At 39.4% G+C, this 12,077-nt stretch overlaps 1 protein-coding gene across 1 annotated transcript in view; it reads left to right on the top strand.

Annotated features, from left to right (window-relative positions):
* Positions 1-12,077, top strand: part of ppfia2 (PTPRF interacting protein alpha 2) — a gene marked incomplete at its 5' end in the record, with an annotated part of 144,693 nt that overhangs the window by 95,852 nt on the left and 36,764 nt on the right. The window contains 3 exon segments of the mRNA XM_014013789.1: positions 4,120-4,221; positions 9,573-9,737; positions 10,058-10,132. Of these exon segments, the coding sequence (XP_013869243.1) occupies positions 4,120-4,221; positions 9,573-9,737; positions 10,058-10,132 (342 nt within the window).

Genomic DNA, 12,077 nt, shown 5'->3' with positions numbered 1-12,077 from the left:
GGCCCAGTCCTTGTAATATATTTTTAAGCTTTTAGTTTAAAAATTATAAAAACTGAACATCCTACAGTTTTTTACAGTCTTTATTTTACAGTTAAAATATATGTTTATCATTTAAGTCTAATGTTACAACTAATCGGGGATCCCTTTAAGATTATGAAGCTTTTGTTTCATGTATCCAATATCATTTGTACTTGTTTAGAAGCCTAAACGGTGTGTGAAATGTTAGTCTGTCAAATGTCCTGACAGTCTGCCCTCAGGGAAGAAGCAGTCTTGGAAACATTTCCTTGCCCAGGAGGTCGGAGCCTTTTTATTCAGCCTGACTCTGATAAAGGATTGCCCTGAGACGGCTGCTTTAACGATGAGCTGCAGAGATGTATACTGCAGTCTGATGCTGAGAAAGCCCAGGCTGTCCGAGCACCAGCAGGGGTTCCTGGGTCCGACATGCACTAAAACCAAACCGTGCAAATTGCAGATTTTTTTTAAGAGGAGGTGACTGTGATTAGCTGCACTCCTCTGGGAGGAGGATTTAGGAGCTCTAAGCTTCTTCTTTTGCATCTGACCTGCTGCGCACATTTACAAGTTTGAGGAATGCTGGGAGGCAGAAAACAAATGCAACAACAACCAGGCTTCATTAAAAAGTAAATCTTCAAGGTTGTTGAAAATTGCATTAGACTGAAAATCCCTTTCTCATATTTCATATCCTGCATATCAATGGTGGTAATCTTTAAAAAGAAATAGGTAAAAATGAATAATTATTATCTTAATTAGTTTTTGTTTTATTGTCTACATTGTGGGTCAGTTCCCTACAGAGATGCCTCTGTTACCACGCCAACCACCTCCACCCCCATCCACCCTATCGCCTGTTTCTATGGTAAAAGCTCAGTCCTGGTTGACCTTAGCCTCCTTCATAGATAAACTTGTCATTAACTGAGCAGGCACTTGCTGTACTTCTAATAAGCTCATTTGTTCCGACAGTTTAACCCTTAGCTTTTCGACCTTGTCAACAATAAGTTTATATTTGTGTTTGGAGCGKAACAGCAGCACTTTGACCTGGATTTGTTTGTTGCTGGACCATACAAAAGCAGATTGAAGTTCAAGTAAAGTTATTACATGTTTCTCTTTGAAGTTTACGTTGTATTTGGTAAAAAAAATGGAATTATTAAATGACTGAGAGCAAATAACTGTTAAAAAGACAGTGAAAATGCTAAGGCTCTGTGGAAAACAAGCCCAAATCACCACACCTCTGCTGCCGTGCTTGATAGTTGTAGTAATGAGGCGATTGTGCCTCAGTGCCTGGCTGCTGTTAACCTTTTATTTTTTGTTGATTGTGTAAGGATGTCAAGTTTATCACACGTTTATTTTTCAATATGATGTCCTGATTAGTAATTTGTTGCATTCCAGTTGTGTTGGATTTTTACCAGATATAGCAATTGGTAGTTCTGAATTATGGGTCTGAACTCAATGTACACACACAGTAGTGCACATTGAGTGCATACCCGAAGTAAACAAACACAATGAGTCATAAAACAACATTTTTTTAAAACAATAACTTAACTATAACCCATATAAACAAGAATATATTTTAAGGTAAACTCTTTGTTTAACTATTTTTTACATTAACTCATTTTGATCTATTTTTATTTTTATTTTGTGGCATTTTTGGATCTGTTGTTTACAGCTGAATTGGAAACAAGTATGAATCTCAAGAATGAGTCATCTTCTTAACACATGTACGGCAAAAACCAAAGAGTCATTATGAATAAATCAATTTAGATCATCACTTGGTGCTGTAAATATTTTACACCGCAGTGAACCTCAGGTCCTCCTCGACTACAGATGTGTTTACTTGTTGACCCACGAGTCTTGTTTTCCATCAAGGGTTCACTTGGCTTTTTGCAGGTTAAAAGAAACTTTCATCAAGAGATGCTGCGGCTCTATAGGATCTGAGGATTTGTTCCGCTGCTGGAACAATAAGACAGAAAAGCYCCACCCTCCCTGGAGTCTGCTTGAGTTATTGTCTCAGACTCCTGAAGGACAGATTGTTGACAGATTCTGAATCACAATGTGTGCTCGGATCACTTCTCAGCTGAGTGCTCCTGAAAATAAATTTATCATTTTACTGTCAGTTGTAACATTTTATTTTTTGACACTACACAATTGATGATCTTGTCATTTTTTTTTTTTGATCTTAGAAAAAAATAGTTAGATTGTTGATGGATTGCTTGTTTGGTTTGTGAAAAAAAACTAAAAAAAAATCAGACGTGCAAAAAAGATAGATATTTGTTATGTTGTTTTTGTTTTCTTCAGGAAATATTCTTCTTAAAAGCAAATCAAATTTTAATGATTAACTTTCTATGAACTGCGAGGAAACCGGAGATTGTCCAAGGACAATCTGGGGAAATTACACCTCCCAGCTTGTCTGTGAAAAGCCTCCTGGAAGAAAAGGAGGAGGCGGCTGACAAAATGAAAACTTAAGTGCTGCACACTAAACTTTGACTTAAATGATGGCAGGTTCACACAGCAAGATGATTATTCAGATTTTTGGCTTAGACTTCCTGTTAATCAGCTAATGAAATCAGTGAATTCTTGTTAGTTTTTTACATTATTTCCATTGTTGCTAATGTTGTTGCTTTGCAGCGTTTTGTGGACTCACCAAGTAAATTCTGAGATCACACACCAAATAAGCTAGAATTACACTGACCAGAAGGGGATTTTGTGTGTTATTAACTGAGTTTAAGAAACAGAGTCAGTATGTTTCTATCACTGGATAAACAAAGCTTGTTTAAGATTCCAATGTCTGATGTAAAAGGTACCGCCCCCAGGGGCGTGACCAGGAAGTGAGCTTTGTGTACATGTGACTTTAGGAGTGGGATTCATTCTATTTGAGCAAACAGCTGCTGAGAGGGTTTGTTTTCAAGTAGGTATCTCTGCAGATGAGTAGGTGTTTCCAAAGGAAAGCTTTTTGAAAGGACACACCTGATTGGATGAGCAAAGAAGGGAACACACCTCATTGGACAGAGAAAAGGGGGTGTTACTCAAGGGACACAGCTGATGGACAAGCAAAAAAAAGGGAACACACCTGATTGGATGGAATAAAAAAGGGTGTTACTCAAGGGACACACCTGATTGGATGATCATTGCTTAGGCGTTTCTTCAAATCATTAGCCTACTTTTCTGACATCGGCCTTTCATTTATTTATTTAGTTTTGCGAACATGCTGATGTAACCGAGGTCATCAGAAGGCTTGGGAAAAATCACAGTCAGCAGATTATGTTAGACATATTTTATTAAACTTTTAAACGAAGACGCCACCTTCTTTCATTATTTCTGCTTTACTTGACAAAGAAGCTCTGGTTACATTTCAAAATATGAGCACAGTCAGTCGGTGGTGGTCTTATTTATTTATTTATTTATTTATTTATTTATTTATTTGTTTATTTATTTATTTTTATTGAGCTATTTAAAAATAGTGAGGGCTAAATGTTGTTTTTTAAACAGCGCAAATACAACTAGCCAATCAGTGTTTACGCTTGAGAAATGCCTACTTTGAGTCTGCAGAGAACCCCTTCTGTTTGTTTTTGTTTTGCTTCTGATAAGACCCAAGTCCTCAAGCTCACAGGCCCTGCCTGACTGACAGACTGAGCAGACTGAATGGAGTCTTTTAATAAAGATTATTAAAAGATAATCTACTTGTTTACTGCAAAGCTTTTCCCAGTTATTTCCAGTTATTGATCATGTTTTTCTTACAGACCTATTTTAATTTTAAAATATCTAATCTAAGTATTCTGCCACAATCTCCTTTGTGAGTCTGTGGATCAAAAAAGTGTTCTGAGTTTGGAAAGTGTGTGCCGTTAAATAAATATCAACCGTGACAGTTTTCAAACGCTGATATTGTTGACTGTATTTAAAGTTCTGCACCAGTCATTATGTTATGCATTGATTTGATTTCATTGTTTCTCAATACCCAGCCAGCTTCCAGTAAAACAAAAAACAGTTAAATTCCTGCTTCATGGCGCATTGCATCACCGAACCTCAGGGTTGCTGCAGGTTTTTTTTTTTTTTTTTTTTGTGTGACGCTAACCATGATCCTCTCTTTCTTTTCACTTTGGTTTAACCCAGGAGTTTGCTGCACTGACCAAGGAGCTGAACGCCTGCAGGGAGCAGCTGCTGGAGAAGGAGGAGGAGATCTCGGAACTCAAAGCTGAACGGAACAACACCAGGGTATCCACGTCTTTACATTTACTGAGCTACTTTACCTTTGATGGTCACTTTTTCATTTATGCAATATTAAACCGTTTTGTTTTGTTTTGTTTTGTTTTGTACTGTGAGTAGTTTTGTAAAATGTTTCACCTACAAACCAGAATTCCTGCTGCACACTCTGATAACCAGCACCCTGTGAGAGCTGAAGTTTGCTGTAAGGCTCCACAAGTACCGAAGCAATCATGCAAACTCTCTGTTTTTTTTTCTTTACCAAGTCATAGCTCATTAGCTCTTCACATTCTGCCTGAAAATGTTCCCATTTACTTAACATGGATGGCTGCCCACTAGCATAGCTTAGTCCAAATGGCAGCGATGCCCTGCAGTGTCCACTTCAAAGACTCTCTCGGGGGGATAAAAACAACTTAAAAACACGAGCAAATCAACTCAATTTAAGCTGAAATCTTCAAAAATATTTCCTGTTTTAAAAACCTGTAAGCACACTCTGCTGTCACCAGATAAGACTGTTACTTCTGCGTTCGCTAATTAAGTGTGGATTTACAGTTTTCATTATCTTGGTCTGGCTGATTTTCACTGAGCAATCCAGAAAAGCAAGTGGCAAGGTGCAAAAAAAGAAAAAAAAAACAACTGAAAGTCATTTTCGCACTTTCCCTTTTATTATCGCCTCAATTCCTCTAAAGAGCAATTACTAAGCAAGCCTTAATTAAGCCTGGTTTGTCACGGAAGGTGTTTTTCATTCTATAATTAAATCTGAGAAAGCATGTTCGGGCAAACGGTGGACTGGGGTGCTGTTGTGATGTCTGCGGAGACACAAGTCAACTTTGTTGGCGAAGCATCAGAAGTGAAAAACGCACCAGCATTTTTACTCGACGAGAAAAGGAGCCATTTTAAAAAAAAGCCCAATAATGTTCAGTGAACAGGATTCGACTGCTGTCTGTTCTAATTCTGGAGGAAAGGGCAACGTAAACACTCCCTTCCTGAATGATTCAGCTGGGTTGGTTTTGTCGAGTGCGCAGGAATATACATAGACCGGACCGCTGCTGACGGAGCTCTCAGAGCCTCACAGAGAAGACACGGCACTTAGTGTTCTGTTAAAGGGACTTTTTTATATGTAGTAGCGCAACTAGATACTCTCATCATTTCTGTTTGATGCAGAACAGTCACCAGGCAGTGACACAAAGCATCTAGAACAGAGATTCTCAAACTGGGGTCCCAGGGCACTCAGGGGTCCATGAGAGTTATCTTGGGGGTCCTCAAAAAAATTCACTAAATTGTTAATTTGTTTTTAATTTTTAAAATTTGCATGGAGAACAATGAACTAATAAAACAAGCATAACAGTTTAAACAAAAAAATACATATCCGCGTGGCATTTCAGGGTTGAAATGAGAGTAAATTATCTTTTAAAACAGCATGGGGGTCATGAGGGGGTCCCTGGAATCTTTTTTCCCATTGTAAGTGGTCCCCAGACCCAAAACAGTTGAGAACCCCTGATCTAGAATAAAGAGAACTGTGGGGGGGAAATGCTGATTTGGCTACATGTAATAGAAACAAAATGTACAGTACTTGGTTGCATTTTTATCACTAAGAAATAATCCAACACACAATATGTGAAAGAGGGGTTTGTGGAGTTACAATACTGAGGATTTCAGTCCAAAGCCCAACTGAAGGACAAGTGCATGGCTGCATCAATACATAAAGTTTGTAGTACGGTTTTTTTTTTACTCATGCAACACTAAATTATAATGTACAATGTGTGGCAGTGTTGCTAACATTGCTGTCATTTTCAGCCTGTTATTGTTGCAAACAAAAAAAGCCAAACTAATGTTTTTATTTTTCTCTGGAAGCCCTTGTTGGATTCTGTCCTTCGGGCTGTCACACTCGAATAAAAACACTGATTTCAGATTGTAAGTCATGCCAAGTTCAAACCCCACATCTGTGTGTTTTTACATTGTATGAGTGGCACAGTGTGAACACAATTATTGCTATTATTGATATTTTATGATACTACGGCTCACTGATTTTAGCTGCACCAAGATTTTTACCAATCTAATCAGTCTGGAATATTTTTGTAAAACGGCTTTTTACAAAAATTATAATCATTTTTTTTCTCTTTTGTATGCAGATATAATCAGACTATTTCTTTGGTGATACAGCGGATAAAATAAGTATTGAACACGTCACCATTTTTCTCAGTAAATATATTACTAGAGGTGCTAATGACATGAAATTTTCATCAGATGTTGGTAACAACCCAAGTGATCCATACATACAAAGAAATCAAACAATAAATGTCCAGAAATGAAGTTATTTGTAATAATGTGGAATGGCACAGGGAAAAAGTATTGAACACACTTACTGAAATTTATCTAATACTTTGTACAAAAGCCTTTGTTGTCAATGACAGCTTCAAGACACCTCCTGCATGGAGAAACTAGTGGCATGCATTGCTCAGGTGTGATTTTGGCCCATTCTTCCACACAAACAGTCTTCAAATCTTGAAGGTTTCGTGGACCTCTTCTATGAACTCTGATCTTTAGTTCTTTCCATAGATTTTCTGTTGGATTCAGGTCAGGTGATTGGCTGGGCCATTCCAGCAGCTTTAGTTTCTTTCTCTGAAACCAACTGAGAYTTTCCTTGGCTTTGTGTTTGGGCTCATTGTCTTGCTGAAATGTCCAGCCACGTTTCATCTTCATCATCCTGGTAGATGGAAGCAGATTTTTATCAAGAATGTCTCTGTACATTTTTCCACTCATCCTTCCTTCAATTATTTGAAGTTTGCCAGTACCATATGCTGAAAAACAGCCCCACACCATGATGTTCCCACCTCCAAACTTCACTGTTGGTATGGTGTTTTTGGGCTGATGTGCAGTGCCATTTGACCTCCAAACATGATGTGTATTCTGGCATCCAAACAGTTCAATGTTGGTCTCATCTGACCAGACTATATTCTCCCCGTATTACACAGGCTTGTTTAAATGTTGTGCAGCAAACTTTAAAGGAGCTTCAACATGCTGTTTCTTCAGCAGTGGAGTCTTGCGTGGTGAGCGTGCATACAGGCCATGGTGGTTCAGTGCATTACTTATTGTTTTCTTTGAAACAATCGTACCTGCTAATTCCAGGTCTTTCTGAAGCTCTCCACAAGTGGTCCTTGGCTCTTGGACAACTCTTCTGATAATTCTTTTCACTCCTCTGTCAGAAATCTTGTGAGGAGCACCTGGTCGTGGTCGGTTTATGGTGAAATGATGTTCTTTCCACTTCTGAATTATGGCTCCAACAGTGCTCACTGGAACCTTCAGAAGTTTAGACATTCTTCTGTAACCGATGCCATCATTATGCTTTGCAACAATAAGGTTGTGAAGGTCCTGAGAGAGCTCTTTACTTTTACCCATCATCAGATGGTTCTTGTGTGATACCTGGCCATCATTTGGGACTGAACCAGCTGATATTAACTTGCACTGACAAGGGGCAGGCTTGCTTTCTAATTACTGAGAGAGTTCAGCTGGTGTCTTGGCTTTCCATGCCTTTTTACACCTCCCTTTCTTCATGTGTTCAATACTTTTTTCCCTGTGCCATTCCACATTATTACAAATAACTTCATTTCTGGACATTTATGGTTTGATTTCTTTGTATGTATGGATCACTTGGGTTGTTACCAACATCTGGTGAAAATTTCATGTCATTAGCACCTCTAGTAATATATTTACTGAGAAAAATGGTGACATGTTCAATACTTATTTTACCCGCTGTAGGTCATTATAAAACATTTTCTAAAATAACAACATTCTCCCTCACCTAATTTTATGCATGTTAAAGTGCCTGTGGCATCAATTTTTTTGTAATGAATATGAATTCATTTTTTGAAAGATAACATTGACAAAATATTGCAAAAGAAATTTCACGCCACTGAGGTGAACATTTGTTGTTATATTGGCATGTGAAGTAACAGGAAGTGATGTCAAAGGGGAATATCTGTATGCAAACAGAACGTTTCTACAATAGATAAACACACAGACCGTAGAGAAGAATCTGTTTCTTTAGATTATTTTGAGTTTCTATCAGAGACATAAAGAAGAGTCAAATAATATTGTTTTAACAAACCAAAACCAAGGAGTTTTCTTTCTTAAAGGAGACCGATTATGGCTCCTAGAAATTTTTATGGTATCTCTGTGGGCTATCCAGACCATGTTCATTCAATTTAATGCACAAAATAATTCTCAGATAATAAAATTTCTCATTTTCTAGTTCTGCCTGCTCTGACTTCCGTTCAGAAGAGCTGTTTATGTTAATGAGCTCTGTTGGTAACGCCCTCCCAAAATCTGTTGACAATAACTCCGCCCTCCAAAGCCAGCATTTATGTTAGCATGGCTAATGATAGCAGAAGCTCCGTTGTACAACCATATGAGACCCTGTGAGATCCAGAGGCAGAGTCGTGGTCGCAGCTTCTTTTTCTCCCCCTCCTCTTCTCTGTGCTCACTCTGCATGCTGTTACCAGAGCAGGGAGCAGCAGCGGTCAAAATACCTCAGAAACTCGAACAAATAGGKTTTAACAAGGCTTTAATAAGCTAAACAATAGAGGTACATGAGAAAACGTGTTCATAACGAATGAAAATAAATAATTAAATTGTGTCCATGCCAGTGTCTAACCCTGGTCTCCCACTCTTTGGTCCAACACTCTACCCGTTGCCCTATTGGAGGCTTGTTGTGAAATGAGCTGCGCATTGCACAACAACAACCGTGACAGTTTTTTATACTGAGGAGGTGGAGCTTCACCTGGGGGTTGCTAGTTGAGGGGCTGAACACAGGTTCCGGTGGGTTGTCGTACGGCTTGTGACATCACAAAATGATGGAAGTATAAAACTTGTCATTAAAATACATAAAAATACATTTACTTACAGTAAATATGCCCCTGGGTGCATTTTTTTGATCCTAGAACTGTTTTTTAAGAAGTACATACCCAAAGTTGAGTAAAAAAAACCTTTAAAAAGTGAATTTTGCATAATAGGTCCCCTTTAAATAGTTCCCCTTTGATGTCGCTTCCTGTTTCGCTTTGGCTGAACCAATTCAAATGAAAATATGCCAGTTATGTGACAACACGGGGAAAAAAAGCGTGTTATGCAAAGTTTCTTAAATATAAAGCTGTTGCCAAAACTTTAGTGTTGTTTTTCTCTTTTTCCAGTGAACACGAGTAAACTGAATATTTTGGTTTACATTTATTTTTTCTAAAGCATTTGTCTTTGTTCCAAAGAGAAAGAAAAAGTCAGATGTTACATTTAGTTGGATATTTACATTTCCATCCAGCTGTTTGGAGCATTTTCTTTGTTTCATTGTTGGCTTTGCAATTCGTTTTTTCCAGTTACTTCTGGAGCACCTGGAATGCCTGGTGTCCAGACACGAGCGGTCCCTTCGGATGACGGTGGTCAAGCGACAGGCTCAGTCTCCCTCAGGGGTCTCCAGTGAGGTTGAAGTCCTCAAAGCTCTCAAGTCCTTGTTTGAGCACCACAAAGCACTTGATGAGAAGGTAGGTTTTACACCAGCAGAGCATGAGTGATGTCATGGCACAAACCCAGATCTCTAATAGAACCACCCTTATCCATTCATCTCATCTCTAAGAGCCATCATTATGAGTCTGTTCAAAATTATGATGTTCAAAGGTAGGAATTCTCTCTTGAGCTGCCAATTTGGATCCATTTATACTTAAAAAAACAAACAAACCTTCAGGTAAAATTGGACGAGGCAACATAGTGCAACTTTAAAAGCAACATAGTGCAACTCTGAAAACCACATAAAAGCGTAATTCAATCCACTACCAGTGAGTATTTTGTTTTTGTTGTTTTACAGGTAAGGGAGAGGCTACGAGTGTCGCTGGAGAGGGTGTCTGCCTTGGAGGAGGAGCTCACAGCAGCCAATCAGGAGGTAACAAACATGAAAGTAAAACATGAAAAATGAAAACATCTGCCACATCATTCAAAGAAGAAAATATGACCATACCAGCACTCAGACCTCCAATAAAAAGCCAGTAAGAAGAAAACAAAGAGGAAAGTGACAAATAGAGAAGGTTTAGATTTTCTGCAGAGGTGTGTGCACTGAAGGGGACTGGACAGGATGGGGGATGCAAAAGAGCAAAGAGAGGTCAGGAACAGAAATAAAGGTGTCTAATAGGAAGACACAGCAGGTTGTGTTGGTGTGTGTTAATGAGAGTGAAAGGGTGCCCTGCGTCAAAGCTGACAAGGTGTTGAGACAAGAGAGTAAATTGTGAGACTTTATAGACAACATGCAATATATCTGGATAGGATTCTAGTTCTTTTAAGTTCCAAGTTTTCCACGACAACTTTTGGAAGAAAACCAGCAAAGCTTTCAGAAGAGAACGCAACCTTATGAGGGTTAGAAAGGCTGCTCAAAAACACCTCTTTCTTAAATCTGGTTAACAACACCCTCSTCAGCCGTGGACAGTTGAGTGATTGGACCTCGAGGCAGTCGGACTGGGATTGCTGAATAGAAATGTCTCACTTCAGAGGCTCCAGGGAAGCTTGAGCAAGCAAACTGGTAATTGATTTTGGATGGGGGTCTTGTATGAGTCCCATTCCCCTGCAGGCATTTTTCCCAGCATCGCCGCTCCTGATGAAATCAGCAGCCTTTGACCTCGTTCAGTCACAGGTGTTTAAGTAGTCACACACTGATTACTGCAAGGGCTTGTAATTTGCTGCTATTGAACAAAGTTTAATAGTGACTGTATTAGAATCTGTTGACAAAAATTCTGTGAGAATCTGTTTATGAAAAATTAAAAATCGTGGTCAGTAATCAACACTAGATTTAGAAACTAACACTTTAAAGCAAATTGTAGTGACTTGGATAAAAGCAATATTTAGGCTTTAGCAGCAGAGAGGGATGAGGAACTTGTTTCCATTTATAGTTTCAACCTATAATTTTTAAAAGAAATTCTGCTTTTGCAGGAGGTCGTATTTATTTCTAAGCCAGCTATTGATCTGAATAATGAAAGGCCAGCACCAAAAACTGAGCAGCTGTCTGCGCTAACTGAGAGGCCGACGCTGGCAAATTAGAAGGAGCCAGCTTATCCACGCTAGTTGCTAGCCTCTCTGATGCTAACGCCAGCTTATCCATGCTGGTCACTAGCCTCTCTGATGCTAACGCCACCTTAAGGGCTCGACACACGGGAGGCGATGTCGCTCGCTCTCCATTCATTTCCTATGGAGCCTGTGCGGTGAGGCGACAATCGCTTGCCCTCCTCCAGCRAAGCGACRGGCGAAAARWGTGCATGTGAAATTTCGCGCTCGTACATGTACACGTGCATACGCGAGCTTGCGACGCGACATATGAAAGTTGAAAAATGTTCAACTTTTGTCGCTGTCGCTTAGCATACAACCAATCAGCGAGGGTTTCATTGACTGACCAATGAGAGAAGAGTATGCTACACACTGCGGTTAGCTAACACTTTCACCAAGTGATTACTYAAAAGCTTTGTGGGAATTTATTGGCACCAGGGTGAAGTTTATGGTAAGTTTTTCCTCATAAAATTGTATCTTGATGTGTGTTTGTTTTTCATTATCATTAGCATAGCAAGATTTGTTTAGTTTACACGTCCGTAATGCACACCCGCCTTCAGAGTCAAGAACCAATCAAATTTCATGAAGACAAGTGACCTGAGAGCGCGATTCGCAACGCTGCGATCGCTATCGCGTCCCGTGTGTCGGGATTTCACCCTGGCTGCGATGACAGCCGTTAATCGCTGTAGTTTGTCGCTGCCCGTGTGTTGAGCCCTTTATCCATGCTAGTCGCTAGCCTCTCTGATGCTAACGCCAGCTTATCCATGCTAGTCCTAGCCTCTCTGATGCTAACGCCA

The sequence above is a fragment of the Austrofundulus limnaeus genome, unplaced genomic scaffold (genome assembly GCF_001266775.1).
Source record: "Austrofundulus limnaeus strain Quisiro unplaced genomic scaffold, Austrofundulus_limnaeus-1.0 Scaffold106, whole genome shotgun sequence".
In the NCBI taxonomy this organism is placed as follows: Eukaryota; Metazoa; Chordata; class Actinopteri; order Cyprinodontiformes; family Rivulidae; genus Austrofundulus; species Austrofundulus limnaeus.
Note: the sequence above shows the minus strand (reverse complement) of the source record. Positions and strands in the feature narration are given on the sequence as shown.